General features: G+C 55.5%; 1 protein-coding gene across 1 annotated transcript in view; it reads right to left on the reverse strand.

Annotated features, from left to right (window-relative positions):
* Positions 1-302: 302 nt before the first annotated feature.
* Positions 303-15,730, reverse strand: part of TRAF7 (TNF receptor associated factor 7) — a 43,420-nt gene continuing 27,992 nt past the window's right edge. Inside the window, exons 7-21 of the mRNA XM_034783101.1 lie at positions 14,813-14,846; positions 12,922-13,105; positions 12,010-12,144; positions 10,774-10,991; positions 9,958-10,031; positions 8,697-8,745; positions 8,309-8,436; positions 6,575-6,657; positions 6,039-6,078; positions 5,267-5,383; positions 3,874-3,996; positions 2,926-3,045; positions 2,406-2,537; positions 1,506-1,625; positions 303-1,143 (exon numbers count right to left, since the gene is read on the reverse strand). Coding sequence (XP_034638992.1) covers positions 1,129-1,143; positions 1,506-1,625; positions 2,406-2,537; positions 2,926-3,045; positions 3,874-3,996; positions 5,267-5,383; positions 6,039-6,078; positions 6,575-6,657; positions 8,309-8,436; positions 8,697-8,745; positions 9,958-10,031; positions 10,774-10,991; positions 12,010-12,144; positions 12,922-13,105; positions 14,813-14,846 — 1,572 coding nt within the window. The 3' untranslated portion in view covers positions 303-1,128. The remainder of the gene's footprint in view (positions 1,144-1,505; positions 1,626-2,405; positions 2,538-2,925; positions 3,046-3,873; positions 3,997-5,266; positions 5,384-6,038; positions 6,079-6,574; positions 6,658-8,308; positions 8,437-8,696; positions 8,746-9,957; positions 10,032-10,773; positions 10,992-12,009; positions 12,145-12,921; positions 13,106-14,812; positions 14,847-15,730) is intronic.

Below are 15,730 nucleotides of genomic sequence, written 5' to 3' on the forward strand. Positions count from 1 at the left end.
GCTGTGTAGACTTCGGGGCTCAGGCTGCAGCCCAGGCTCTGGGACCCTCGCAGGGTCCTGGCAAAGCCCAGCAGTCTACACAGCCACGAAACCGCCCTTCGCTGACTCGGGCTGCCGGGGCTCAGGCCAGCTGTGGGTGTCTAGGGCTGTGTAGACATACCCCTAGTGGCTCCCACACCTGCTGTGCCTGGCGCAGGGACGAGCTCCCCTGCCCAGGTGTGCAGGGTTGGGAAGTGCGTGCCCGTGGAAGGCCAGGCGGGTGGCAGCTGGCCCTCCCCCAAGTAACTCACACGTGCCTGGAACAGCTCTTTCCACTTTTATTGTCAATGAAGAAATAATCCAATTATATTACAATCTTAAAAACCGTAGAAAATGTGAGTAAAAATGCAACAGAGGCTTTTTCTCTTTAATGTGGAGACTGTAATTACAGGGAGGGTGAACGGATGCGCTCGTGTTACTTGATCAGAGAACTAGCTTGTGGTGTAAAAATCGTACCTGGCTACACAAGGAAGATTCCTCTTGAAAGGCCAAACAACAGCTCGCTATCGTCTGGGCAGTCAAATTAAATACGAGAGCGACAGAGAGGGGCCCGGGCGGAGGACAAGGCCGAAGCTCAGTTCTCCTGTTTGCAAAGTGACCTCGCTCCTGGTCCTTCGCTTCCTCGACAGGCTCCGCTGCGACCAGCTGAGTTGTGCTGTCCCATTGCCGCCTGGCGTCCACGCCAACTGCGCCTTGCTTGGCTCGACCAGCCCAGCCAGCACGTGTCCCGTTTGGCATGCCGAGCCTTTGGGTCAGGCTCTGCCATGGTGACACCACAGTAACAAACCCCTGCCCAGTGCTGTGTGCAATACGGAGAAAAGCAGTGACCCACCGGCCCTCGCAGCAGGCCAGGTCTCCCACCTATTTCATGGGACACGGCTGACTTCTGGGGCGTCCCTGGGCGACGGCAGGTCGGAGGGACGAGCGATGCTGAGGGCGCAGTTGCTGTGGCCGATGGAAGGCAGCAGGTGGTGGTGGTGAGCAGAGGACGGCAGCAGCTATTTCAGAGCGGTGTCAGTCGTCCAACAGGCCGGCAGAGGAGAAGGAGATTTTGGTACTCGGGGTGCAGGACCGGTGCAGCTGTTACCGTTAGCACGTCCAGACCTGTGGAGGCCGGGAGGGATGGGTGAACAGGGATCCAGGTCAGTCAAGGGAACACAGCCGGTTCCTTCCTCTCCCGCCCCAAAAACGCCCTTCTCGAAGCTGAGCCCCTAGCGATCCCTGCTGGCCAGCTGGGGCCCGTTCTGCTGCCCGACTCGCGGTTGCTGCCCTAGTGACCCAGGAGGAAAGGGGAGCCCCAGCCCTGCAGCCACAGCCCCCCGAAGAGTGGACACGTCGTGGGCAACAGCTGCTCTCGCCAAGCTGCAGCCCTCCCAGGGTAATCCCCTCCCGCCAGGACAAGGTGCTGGGCTCTGGGTTCTCCCCTCGGTGAGGAAGCTGCAGTGGAAAGCCCAGGGGCGACCGACCTTGACAGTGCTGTCCACAGCGCCGGAGAAGAGGCGGCCCCTGGAGACTGCGAGCGCCGTCACGCTGCCCTGGTGCCGCAGCAGCGTCTGAGTGCAAATCATGTTGTCCATGCTCCACACCTGGAAGCACATGCAGGGATGTGTGAATGCGAAGCTGGGGACCGCAAGGCCTGTCTGCCCAGGCACCAAGGGGGCTCAGAGGAGAGGGCTCTGGCCACGAAGGGAAGGAAACAATCTGGGAGTGCGAACAAAGACCAAAGAATTCTCCATCCCCAGCCTAGAGGCCTCCCTTGCCCTTCGGGGACCTATGTTACTCTCCCAGGGACCTGTGTTAGTTTCAGGAGCCAGGCCCGGGGCGCTGAACTGAGACAGTCTCTCTGCGTCACCACGTCCCGGCTGTCTGGATATGGACACGATCCCAGCACCACCACATCTGCCGGCCTCTCACTCCTTCAGTTCAGTGTCCCACCGCCGGTTACTAACTAACCCCAGTTCTCCCGAGTGCCAGGCCAGAGCCAGACCGGTCCGTAGTGAACAGGTTCTGGCAAGGCTCTGCACTGGGGCATCACTAGTCAGTGTCACCGGGAACAGCACGCTCTGCAGCCCCCTTGCATCGGCAGCTCTCCAAACACGAAGACACTACGGCTGCACCGAGCTGAGGAACACACAGCGGAAGGGCACCAGGAGTCAGGACTTGACCCAGGACCCCTCACTCCCAGTCCCCTGCAGCAGCCAGTCGCCCCCTCCTTACCTGACACTGAGAACCTAAAAGCAAAGGAGAGCCGTAAGGGCTGCAGGTGAAGGGTGCAAGGTCTACGTGGGGACTAGCCTCCCAACGCTGCTTCCCCCTCAGCCTCGGGAGCCTCTCCCCCAGCTAGGCAAGGCCACGGCAGCACGTACCCTGAGAGAGCGATCGTACGACGCGCTGAAGACTTTGGTTTGATCCGGCGTGGAGATGACGGCCAGGGCGTACACCGTCCCCACGTGCCCGGTCAGCGTGCGCACCTGCTCCTTCGACTCGATATCCCAGACCTGAGTGAGGAGAACAGGAGAGAGACAGCTCAGAGTGACGGAGCCAACATCCAAGGGTGCGGAGCGGGAGCAAGCTAGGCCAGCGCCCAGGCCTGCAGAGCAGGACCGATCAGAGAGGGTAACAGCACCCTCTGACTGCCTGGCACCCCCAGCACCGAGAGGGTGGGTCTCAGGCCAGCCCCTAGAGAATGGGAAAGCACACGGCCTGGATAGCCTCAGTGGAGTCCATCTCTTATCCCCCAGGGTGCTCCGTCAGCCTGCTGGGCAGGAGGGAGGTGGGTCCGTTGGCACAGCAGATGCTGGGGATATCCCGGCACGGCTAGCCATGCTGTGCCCGTTCTGCAGGGAGGGAGCGGCAGGGCCGCGCCGCCGGACTCCGTGTTCTTACATGGATGAGGTTCTCGTAGGTGCCACACACGATGTGATGGTTGGTCACGGCGATGGAGTACACGCTGCCCCCTGACGTCTGCAGCACATGGACACACTCCAGGTTCCGGATGTCCCAGATCTGAAACAGCCCCGTACAGGTCAGCGTCGCTCCAGTGCAGCAGCCCAGTAGGAACGAGTGAGCCCCGGAGCGATACACTGGATTCCTCTCAGTGCGTAGCCGGTGGTGCCTTTCCAGACTGGCTGGAGGGCCTGTTGGGGCCAGTGGCTCTGTCCCAGGCAGGGCCAATGGGCCGGCAACAGGTGGAAAGACTCTTGGTCAAGTTCCTACCGGGGCATGAGCTGCACCACTCCCATAGCCAGCGTCTGACGGGCAGCAAAATACAAAGCTGGGCCCAGCAAAACCAGGCCCGAGCCTGGTCCTGTCCCAGGAAGGGAAGGGGAGGTGGACCTATTGTCACAGGAGGGGAGAGGGTGCGGAGCAGGGGGCTCCAGGCACAACCCCAACTTTCCAACAGTCCAGACACCAGCTGCTAAGTTAACCAGCAGGGACTGGGCCAACAAAGACGAGACGCTTACAGGAACCAAATGCAGAATGATGGTGATTCTGCAGCCCAGACACTGCCCCTCTTCTCTTAGCAGCAGCAGGGTCAGTGCCAGAGAATGGACGACAATGTCCCAGCAGCTGGAGAAGGGCCATGGCTACATGGCAGTGTTGGGCTTGGCTAATGTCAAACAGCAGCTTGGACCTGCCAAACTCTGATATTACTGCAAAGATGGGAACCGACCAGCCACAATCGCCGGAGTAAACTCCAATGTGTCAGTGACGCAACGGCTGTGAAAGCACGCTGCCAAGTGCTCCTGGCTGCCTTTGGTTTTGCACAGATAGGAAGTTAGTGCTGGAGGTTGGAAGGTGCTTTACTCACACACAAGTCATCAGCATACTTACCTTGATTGTTTGGTAAGACCCACTGTAGAGATAGTTTTGAGAAGCCACAAGTGCTCGCACCCAGTGATTGAGACCTGTCAATTCCTTTTTCAGCTTGAGTTCGGTGCCCACGATGTCCCAGACCTGCGGGAGGCACACACACACACACACACACACACACAACTAAGCAGGGCCATTGTGGTCAGAAAGACCAGTCCAAATGGCTACAACTAACTCTGCAGGGCTGCTTCCTGCACGAAATCCACCTCTGTGCAGAGAGACAACACAAGGTCCCCAAAGAGGGTGGAAGTGGGGCCTCGATCCCATACTGGCCCTTGCACATGGGGGGAGAAGTGAGAGCAGCACTGTCAGGCCCTGGGAAGATCCACTGGAGCTACTGATCTAGAGATAAATTCACCCTGCCGTTTGTACAGCCCGTCTCTAACGTGAGCCACATGCCTGGAAGTTTAAACAGAAGCAACTGCAGCGGAGAACGTTTTCTGCCTGGGACTCGCCCGCCCTGTGCTAGGGGGCTGCAATACAACATACACACAGTGTCCCCAGAACCCTCGACGGAGCAGTCCAGCAGCAGCTGTGAAGCCAGGGAGCAATGCAGGGGAACAGCACTGAGGCACGTGCGGCAGGAGGAGAGGACATTGGAGCAGGTGTTAGTTCTCTGCTCCACTCACCTAGCACACATGGAGCCAGGTTTATTTTTTAAATGCATATTTACTAAACGCAGGTTGTTTGAATGACAGCTCTCTGGTGCCTGACAAGTCCCAAAGCCTTGAGCCACACGACACCCCAGCAGATGGGGAAATGGAGGCACAGCCAAGCTAAGCAGCTCACCCAAGATCACATGGTGACTTGCCAGCAGAGCTGGAAACAGAACCCAGGAGAGCTGGCCGAGATTTTCCAAAGGACTTGCAATTGTGGGTGCCCAACCAGACACCTTGAATGGCCCCCGACGGCCAGACTGTGTGGCATGCGCCCTCTGGAAGCCAGCCCCTTTGAAGGGCTCTCAGGTTGGACACCCAAAAACAGGCACCTGAAGTCACTGCTCCCTTGTGGCGATCTTGGCCCTGATCCCAGTCCCCTGCTCTAAGCACACGGTACACGAGCCCCCGCATGGGTCTGTGTGTTTGCACAAGTACACACCAACTACACACGTGCCCACAGCCTCCGATTTGTAGGAGTCAACACAAACAAGCAAGGCTCTTCAGTCAGCTGCTCCAAAATCTACTTGCAGCTGTCCCTCCTAGTGTCTGCCGCCCCCTAAGCTCACGCTGCAGCGCTAACCAGAGCACTGATTAGTGCAGACAGACGCACGCAGGCCCAAAAGAGCCTTTTCTTGCCAGCGAACTTCTCCCCAAATGGCCACCCAACCCCAACAGATGCCTTCTCAGTCCTCTACCTTAATGGCTTTAAGGGAGCCACTGAACAGCATGTTGTGTGAGGAGACCAAAGTGCAAACAGGATTGTCATGCGCTCGGATCGTGTTCACCTTCTGCAAGGTTTGAATATCCCAGACCTCGAAAAGGAAGACAAAATCGGTTAGGGATTGGCCTGCTCTGGAAACCCCCTGCAGTTCCCCCTCTCGCCTGTCTGCCCTGGAAATACCCCCGGCAGGAAAACACAGCAAGGGCAGCTGTGACAGGATAGACGGCATCTGTGCCCAGAGGATACAGCCCCTCTCTGATGGACGTAGGTTCGACAGGAGGGCTCCTGAGTGGGACTCTCATCCCAGACACTAACACAGCCTCCTGTGAATCAGCAGAAGAGGTGACGAGGACTCAGCGGCTCTGTGCCCCACTCCCAGCCCTGGCTGGCCACAGAAGCTGGAGGCCAGGTCCCTCATGTGGCAGGACAGAGCCTTCCCAGGAAGCCACTGCTGGATTAGAACTTGTCATTTACTCCACACCCTGTATGGTCAGCCCTGAGCCAGTTCAGTGCCATGGCTTCCCACTGTGCACTGGGGCGTCTAGTCAAGTGTAGGGCGCTTGAAAGAGACAAACGCCCCCCTTTTATTATTAGAATTCATCCCCGGGATGGGGAAACCACACGCAAGGGATTCCTTTGTTCTCTTGCTCTCTCTGGCCATTCCCAGCCAAGAGGACAGCGGAGGGGCTGCTTTTCACAAGCTGTTGTGCCCTGTAACCTCCCACATGCCGACGTCGGATACTCACAATGATGGTGCAGTCAGCAGAGCCGCTGTACAGCTTGTTCCTGTAACGTCACAAGACAATGAAAGGGCGTCAGCGAGGGAGAGCCAGCGGTGGGATTCCAGCTGTCCCGGCGGCTCTGCTCACGGGACACAGAAACAGGAACCTCGCACCTTTCAGACCCTCCTCGCCCCACCCCTGCCTGCTCAGTGGAAAGGAGCCGGGGCGACACCCCTTGTCCCCAAACAAAACACTCTACTCATCATCTCCCAGATGCACAGGGCTGGGACCCAGGGGCTTTTCACTCTGATGACTTTGCCCATTTGTCTGTCTGGCTTATTAAATGGGGAGATCTGGGATTCTGGCCCCTCCCATCCACATGTGCATGTGTGTAAAAGCCTGGTGCACGTGCGCACGCCAGAATTAGGAAGGAAATTAACATCTTAGTCCCTCTTCTCATAATTCACTAATTAAGAGAGGCCAGAGAACAGACCACAAGTCTCTCGTTGCAAGTCCCCATTTCCCCTCCCAGCGGCACAAAAATCATGCGCTCCACTCACCCCTGAATGCAGAGAGCGAGGACAATCCCATCGTGGCCCTCCAAGGTCTTTTGGCACTTGTATGTGGTGCAGGTATCCCACACCTAACAGGAAAGACAAGTTAGCAGGAGATCCCAGGCCTGCTCTCGAGAGCAGCTGGGGATCAGAGCAGGAAGTCAGCTGAGCCAGGAGAGTGGGGAAATCAGTCAGCTGTTTCCTGTGTCCTCTGTGCACCTGTTTTCCTGTCTGACCGGCAGAGATGAGCACATCTAGGAAAGGAAATGTCGCAAGCAGGGTCAGGCTGAATTTCCAAGGGACACCAAACCCTGAAATGCAGCCACAGCAGCTCCACAGCGCTAGGGCAGACAACAAACTTTCCTAAAACCCGTAATAAGAAAATGCCAGGCAATGTCAGCTGGGGGACCCTGATGGAATCAGGCAAACACATGGGCGGTGAGTGCTGGCTTTTCTCACCACTCCCAGTGTCTGAGCATGAAGAATGTGTGTTCCCCATTATCATTCCTGCTGCATGGGGATTTCAGCTGCTGAGTATTATGTGCTATTAGTACAAATGACCTCAAAACCAACTGTACAGCAACAGTTTTCCATACTGGGAGAGCAGGACACCGGCAGAGAGAAGAGGGCGGTTCCTGCTAACCAAGCTCAGGCCTGCTTTTCTAACCTGGCCTCCCTGATTGGATACCCCCCCATGCCTACATGTTGGCATTTGTGGCTCCAGCCAATGGAAACCAGGTCCTTCATCTCAGAATGCAAAGTATTGGGAGAAAAATGCAGACAAATGGAACACTAAAAGTTATGCTTTGCCAGCCTCAGATCTTTAAGCACTTGCCACTTCCCATGCATTAAGACTTCCAGTGCCCCTTGGCCAGAGGTAGTTAAGAATTATTACTCCCAGCGTGAGGCCCAGATAGATGACCAGGCCAATTGGTTTTTGTGCTGGATACGCACAGCATTCCCTGATGTCAATAGGAGCAGAGCGAGCTCCGCTCCCCTGCGGAGAAAATCCAATCAATCAGGCCTCAAGTGACTTGCCCCAGATCTGAGCGTCAGCAACTCAAGCAGGATTGGAACCCAGAAGTCCTGGCTCCCAGCTCTTGAATAAATAAACCCAAAAGAACCAAGATTCAACCATGACAGTCTCTGTTTATGTAAGGTCTATAGGCACCCCGTTTTCTAGTAATCAGTGAAATTCACAATTCCCAGAGCTTTGCTGACATCCGTCCATCAGTCAATCATCCGTGACACTGGCGGCTAGCCAGGATAACATTTGAAAATGTTGTTTTGGTTGGACTGTCAATTTGCTCTATTCAAACGCAGGACAAGGAAAAGCAAACAATGTTTGTAAAATGGACACATTTCATAGGGAAAATCTACTTTGTTTTCCAGCTTCTAAAAGGGCTTTAGCCACCATGGAAAATAAAGAATTAGCAGCTGAAACACTCTCTAAAGGCTGAATTGGGACAAGGTGAAAACATGAACAGCAGGCGTGAGATCAGGATCAGGGTTTCATAAAGAGCTCAGAAGTCTGGATTTGTCTCCTGAGAGGAGAGACGCGGGTCTGGCATCTTTGTGCAGATAACTGAACAATGCTTCCGGCCCAGGTGGAGTTGGGAAGAGCCATTTCAGCTCCAACCTGGGGCCGAGCAGATAAACTCGGATGTGGAGCTACACTCCGAGCCCAGCTGAGGGGTGGATGGTCCTGTCTAAAGTGCGCACAGGCTGCGGGGCTCTTACCTTAATGGTTTTGTCTGAGGAGCCACTGAAAAGCAAGTCTCCTATGGAGTAAACACACAGACACCAGACAGGGCCTTGGTGCCCGACAAAGGTCCCCTTGCATTTGAAGATCTGCTGAGGATCGTACGCTGTGGAGTGAGAAGAGGCATGAGGGGATTAGGAGAACCATGACGCTAGGCCCTGCCAGCACAGAACCGCTCATGGAACTCAGAGGGGAGGGAGGGTTCTACAGACAATAGCTGGTGTGTTACGCAAGCCTGAAATGCATTATGGGAAATACACTGAGTCAGCTGATGCTTTGCTCCAAAAGGGATCTGCTGAGACATCGTAACAACAAGCCTAACATTCTGGGGCAAGCCAAGGGCGAGAGCATCGAATGTGTACTCACATCCTAGGATGCCCATGTTGAGGCGGGCGTTGATGTGGGACAGTTCATCCTGAAAAACAAACCAGGCAGGGTTAGAAGCAGAGCAAGTGGAATCCATGCGGAATCCCGGCACTGGCAGGCACTCCGCTAGGCTTCCCACGGAGTCTAAGCCAGTGCTTTAATACCTCCCTACAAATGCTGAGAGCTCCAGCCAGCAGCCTCCGGACTGAGGACAGGAGCGCCTGGCAGTGCTCACCCAGGGGGTTCGTTCTCTGGCCAGGGGAAAGTGGAGGTCTGGAAGCACCTTCCTTATAGCCATGCATGTTGTCTCTGCAGAGGTGAGCAGGCACCTGCTTTCACCCTCCTGTGGGTACGGGGCTCAGCCCGGGTCTCCCTGGGATCAGGGTCTGGATGTGGACACTCGTACACCTTTCAAAATGCACAATCCTTCCTCGTCCTAAAACCGACACCGGGCAGGGCCAGGCCGTCGTGGTGCTTTCCAAATCCACTTTGCCTGAAAATATTGCAGGGGTCACTCGACACAGTGCTCCGGGGCCCAGGCCTTGCCATCTCCAACGGAGCCGCTTTGCTGGCTGTATCTGTCCCCGTTAGGGCTAGCGTGCTCTGCAATCAGTCCTGAGCACCATGCACAGAGCTGGGGTTGCGCTGCTGGCGGGACGTGTCCCACCTGAACCCTGGCTGGAAGGGGATCTTATCAATGCCCTGAGAAGCACCAGAAGGGGCTGCCAAGGGCCTGCTACGTGTTAGTACTAGACAATTACCGCGGCTCTGCACAATTCTCCTGCCAGTGGTAAGAGAGAACTGCGGTACAGACCCAAAGAACCAGCCCTGGGCCGATCCCTGGCTGCAACGAAAGTCCCAGGAGTGCTAGAGTTCCGGGCAAAGCCCTGGCTCCCTGCAACGAGTGTCCTGCTGGCAGCAGCCCAGGGCCTGCACCACAGCCTGGCTCCAGCCTGCGCCACACTAAGGGCTTCCGCAGGCAGCCGGGCTGCCCACCCGGGCCCGATTCCAGCTGTGCTCTGGTGCCCTTTGCACCTTGTGCACGCAGGGATCCCTGCCTGGCTATGGCAAACACAAAACGGGGGGCGAACCGAGCCAGTGCGGAGGGAACTAGGGCTTGGCCATTTTGAACCCCTAACCCAGGTCTCCCCCGCCCACGGGAAGAGAAGCTTTACAAGTACATGCTGTTAACCCTTTCTTCACCAGATGACTACGATGGACAGGCTCCTCCCCGACGCCCTGTATCGTGCAAAGGACTCACATTTAGCATGGAGGCATCCCTGCGGAACTCCATCAGGTCCTCGCTCAGCTTGCTTTGGTTCTCATCCAGCACATCTAGGGCGACAGAACGGCAGGGCCGTCACCCCCAGGCCAGGAAACTCACTCACTACCCCAGGGTGTTTGTGTCACATTTGGCGTGACCCTGGAAATACCTGCAGTTACCTTACTGAAGGCGGGGGTTGAACTAACAAATATAAACACCCTGGTTAATTGGGCCCCAGGTGCAGGGTTCAGCTCCGACCCCTTTTTGTGTCTTTGGCAAACGTTCACACTTGTTCGTTCTGGGGTATAAAAAGCAAGGCTTGCAGATGTCTCTCTAGCAGAGCCTTTTCCTAACCCCCTTGGAGTTACTCCCAGGCCTGACTGTGCTGTGAGTATTGTGGCCAATGCTCACAACTGTATTGTGTCAGGATATAAAGTGGGAGAGGGAGAGGGAGAGGGTGAGTGTGTAAAAGTCATTAAGACCCAGTGGCCTTTGGACTACTCAAGGAACACTTGTGTGGAAGCGGAGTCATGGTAAACCTTAATAAGGGACCTTACAATTCCCAAGGGAAATTATGTCCAGCATAAGAGGTGTCAGATCAGGCCCCAAACCTGCACACCCAAGAAACCCAGGTAGCTCCGAAGATCAGCTGAATTTTGGTTGTTCAGCCCAAGGGAATCCCTGCCCCTCCCGAGGTTTGCCCACAGCTACTTTTCACTATGGTGCGAATGGGAAGTTTAAACCCGTGACAAACGTGACCACCTAGCTGTAAAGTCCTGAAGGAGGAGCCAGGCCCTTGGCCCGGAGACTCACCAAATTTGAGTTCCAGGTTCTTCTCCAACTGGTCAATCTTCTCGGAGAGCTTGCCCAGCATTGAGCGCAGGAAGGCGATTTCTTGGTCCTTCTGAGCCATTGCCACCTGCATCTCGTGGAAGCGGTCGTCTGTCTGCTGCAGGAACTCCTTCAGCCCCTCAAACTTACACATCTCCAAGTGAGTCTCGTAGGTGTCTTGATTTCCTATGAACGTACACCTGGAGGGAAGGGGAGAGATGGAGGCTGGAGCCAGGCTTTGTCGGGAGGGCCTAGTGCCCGCTGGCTCCTGCGCTGGGCATTTAGACAGATACAGGCGAAGGCTCTCGCGCCCCACTCCCCTCTGGAGGGATCTCTCTGGGGCTACAGTGCCCAAAGGCCAATCGTGGCTGCAGCCACCCCTCCCCTGTAACCACAGGAGAAGGCCAAGGCTGAGCCGCTGCACCTGGTCCTGCTGGGGAACTTGCCCAAGCAGGCTCTTCCGATCCCTCTCTCCAGGAAGTTCCAAGAACAAGCAGATCCCAGGCAGGGTCCAAAGTATTCTGTCAGTGCACGTGCTCCGCGAAGGCCCTGTCCCGCTGCCGTTAAAGTCAAGGGGCAAGCGCCCGCTGACACAGTGGGGGCTGGCTTGGGCCTCCGCATGCACCCCGGCTCCTGGCAAATTGCCAAGGCTGGTCTGTGCATCACAACTGTTCTAGCAGAGCCGAGCTCTGCAGTCATACATCAGAGGGGAGTCTCCTCACACAACAGCCACCTTCCAGCCTCCACCTCTGGCACTGGGTCCTAGCCATGCCAGTGCCCTCAGGCCTCGTGTCCTGCAGGCAGGGCATTTCCCAGACCAGGAAACCTTCCTGCCCAGGGATTCCAGCACCGAGAGCAGCGGCCTCGGCTGCACTTTCCTTCTCCTTGTATCAGTTCTGCCCTGGACAGATCCTGCCACTCTCTCTAGCAGGCTCTCCCATTGCAGTCTTCTCGGGACACTGCCAAAGGCCAGCAGTGGTCACACCTGAGCAGCATGGGCTATGCTCTCCTCGGGGGGAGTTCAACGTGCTCACTTCTGCAGACCTTCTTGGCCCCGGAGAGTGAGGCCAAGCACCAGATTCGGTCTCAGGGCCCTGCCCAACACAGCTCAAGAACCCGGTGTCTGAAAGACAGCCCAGAAATGGAGTCCAACCCCCACTAGCAGTGAAGGGCCCAGCCGGCTCTCCCGGTGCCAGTCCCTGGAGCCCCACTGCTTACCCGTATTTGGAATGAGGGCACTTGATGTGTTCACACTCTTTGAGATGCGCCTCCAGGTTCATTTTCAAGAGAGGTGGGCAGCTGGGGTTATTGGGACAGCGAACTGGTCTGTAATCACAGCTGCTTTCGTGATCTCTGTGCACACAGGGAAAGGCACAAAGGAGAGAAAGTCACCGACAGGCAGAGAGGATGGGAAACCACGTGGCTTGACAGGGCGTGGCGCAAAGCAGCCCTTATGAGAACTCCAGCTAATCAAAACCTTCCCCTCTCTAGATACACACTTGTTCTGATGCTGGAAGCTATCTTTGAACCTCCGTTTAACCAGGTTTGCAGTAAGAATACGGCTGCAATTGCTGGAGGATACACAGGCCACAGACATGTGGACAGCACCAGCTTCTCCAATTGCATCAGTCCTTCCACAGACAGATGAAATGGCAGCTGATCAATGGCACCCAACAGCTGAGGACATGAAGCAAATTAAATGCTGCGGGGGACAGGGGGTGGATTAGGGAGGCAGGATGGGAATTCCCCAAAAGGGAATGGAGGTAGGATAGTGGGTTTAATGCCCCATCTCTTGGAGAGCCTGTGGTCCTTGTCACAGGTGGCCAGAGCCTCAGTTTTAGATCTCAGCTGAAAGGCATCACATTCAGCAGTACAACATCCCTGTGCAGGGACGTTTGGGTCAGTTCTGACCCCGCTACTGCCACACAGCGTCTCCGAGCGCCTCACTAAGACAGAGGAGAGGGCGTCCCCTCCTGCACCCACCCCATTCCCAGCAGCACAGGGCTGGACAGAAGGACCATGGGAGCAGAACGGTTGCAAGGAGCCGTATAACGTTGCAAACACGGAGCAATAAACCAGCACTAGAGGCCGCGCCCCGGAGAGGTCACCCTCTGCTCACAAGGCACTTACTTCCGGGCGCTCAGTTTAATGGTAAAGGGGCATCCGTGGGGGTCCACCTCGAAGGCAGCAGGCTTGCTGCTGGCGGCGGGCCGGCAGCCATATTTACAGTGAATGAACAGCTCCCCTATCTGCTCGGCCACAGCAATATTGTTAACAACCACAGTCAGTTTGGCGTTGTCCACTGGGCACTTCTCTGAGAGGGAGGGAGAGAGGGGAGAGAGAGGTGTTAGTTACGACACTCCAAGCAGAGGGCAGCTGGCCCCCGGCAGGCCTGTTTTCTGTGGTGTTTGTGCAGGTTCTTTTCTCTATGCCGGGGGTTAGCCCTGATTTCAGCCCTCAGAGCCAGCTCCTGGAACAGCTGCATCAGTGCAAGCCTGTAATATTCACCGGGGAAACCTCTCGTGTAGCCATTTGCACCGGTGCCGTTTGCTCAAGTGTCAAACCGGCGTCAGCTGCACTAGTGCCGGTCACACAGCCTAGGGCACGGCTGGCTGTGATCACCACTAACCCCGGGCACATGCAGGGCTCGAAGGAGAGATCTGCAAAGAGCCCCGTGACTCTGGAGCACAAATCCCAGTTATTGGGGGGGGGGGGGAAGGGGGGAGTGGTGATCCAAAGTCACTGAGTCAACAGAGCCTTAAACCCGATTGCTTTGTGCTAGGCGTCTTTCCCACCTCAGCTCCATCCACCTCTCTGCTGTCTCAGCGGGCAGAGGCGGTGAGGGGAGGTTTCTTTTCGCTCTCTGTGTGCACAGAATACAAACATCTGCACCCCAGCTCTGATGAAAAGGGAACAGATGCTTTCCCACGGACAGCTCTGGTGACTTTGTTCGCTGGACAAACCCCAGAGCAAAGAGCCAAAATCACACCTACGAAGCCTCCTGCTGCAGAGCCCGGGGGTGGGAAGGAGCAAACGAGGACAATGGGGGGAGCCTTCTCACTTGAAAGCCAAACATCTGTAGGCAGAATGAGCCCTCGGGGAGCCTTCCCTGGAAGAGGGGGAAAGGCCAGCTATCAGCACGGCTGGGCCTGGGGCTGGAACAGCGCCGTTCGTGTTCATGTGCCACGCAGAGAGAAAGATGGGTTTTAATAGCATGGTGTGCAAAGGAGAGAGGTGCTGGCTACTCCATCTCCGAGAGAGCCTCTCCTGGCTTTCTGAACCGGAGTTTATTGAAGAAAAGAGGTGACACGTTGCTTAACTTTTGGATTGACTGGAAATCAGCGGCTAGAAGAGCTGGCATGAACAGGATGCCAGGAGGAAAGGAGACACAAGTTGGCTGCGGTAATACCTCTTATTGGACCAACATCTGTTGGTGATTGACAAGCTTTCGAGCCACATAAGTTGGTCCAGTAAAAGACATGACCTTCCCCACCCTGCTTCTCTAATATCCTGGGATCCACACGGCTACAACACCACTGCACACAACCATAGGAGGAAAGGAGGCATTTATGACATCTCTGTCAAAACTCATGTCAATTATCCCCAGCAGAGGGGCTGAACGGAGCACTAGTCTGGCACCGCTGGTGCTTGGGTCATTTACTGGAGATTATCCACTCCACATTCCTGACCAGGACTTGGGAACACTTTGCTCCTAGGGAATCCACTCCAGCCTGCACTGAATTCAGTACGTGCCGCAATGGGGGTTGGGAGCTCAGTGGGGATGCCAACGCAGCAAGAACGCTCACAGCTACGTACTTCCCCACTGAGCCCCAGGGCCTTGATCCGAGGCACAACAGGTCACATGGGGTAGGCTTGGGGGTCCATCCTAGACCCTGGCCAACTTTAAGGCTGATGCACTTCAGTTTCTCCGGGAGGAAGAGAGGAACAGATTGCCAGGCTGAACGGCCCAGAGACGCGGGAGGGAGAGGTGAGCATTGCACAAGGAGGGTTCTGTACTTACCAGATGTTAAGGCACATCTTCTGCAAAACGTGTGCTGTGGAGGCAAAGAGGAATAGCACTGTCAGACTCCCCATGATCAGACAGGTAATCCGGGGGGCGGAGAAGGGGGGGGGGGGGTGTCAGGCTGTCAGAGGCTAGAGCCCCGTGGATTGTGGGCCACAGCAGATATGCTCCCTGTTCGGTATCGTAACACGCCCCTGTGACCACCCAGACACATACCATGAGAAATGAAGCTGTGTGAAAACGGCCATATAGTTCAAGCAGCCAAAAAACCACACCAGGGGCCTGATCCTCAGAGGTTCTGAGCACCTGCAGTGAATCCAGTGGGACTTGCTCTGCACCTCTCTGAATCCTCTGGGCTGATTTCTCTACCCACAAAGACCAACCCGGGTTTCCCTGCCACCCACCCCCATTACAAAACAGAAATGACACAAGTAACAATTTATGAAAGAAGCATCCAAAGGTGAAAAATACAGTTTAGCTTTTTCCCCCTTGGACTGTGCTACTTGGCAAATTGCCTGCATTCATCCCCCCGACCCGGAGAGCTTTTAGGTCTGTCCCAAGCACAGCTGTGCAGGTAGAAGAATGGGAAGGTGGCTTGTAACCAGCCAGGTTAAAAGCCACAGCATCTACCTTTCCCCTCGTGCAACAGAAACCTGCAGTAACTAAAGCAACCGACTCACTATGAAAATATGCTAATGGTGTGAATATAATGCAACTGGAATAGGCTTCATGCAAAAGGTCTCTTGTAAAGTATCATTACAAAGCTTATGATCTACTGAGTGTGATCACCCTATTTCTATAAATGTATCACTTGTATCTAAAACTAGAAATATGAAATATAACTCTGAGGGCCTACTGTAATTATGCAAAGTGTGGGCAATTAATGGTGGTTTGGAATCTTGATGGCTCCCATTA

This window comes from Trachemys scripta, chromosome 10 (assembly GCF_013100865.1).
Source record: "Trachemys scripta elegans isolate TJP31775 chromosome 10, CAS_Tse_1.0, whole genome shotgun sequence".
Classification (NCBI taxonomy): Eukaryota; Metazoa; Chordata; order Testudines; family Emydidae; genus Trachemys; species Trachemys scripta.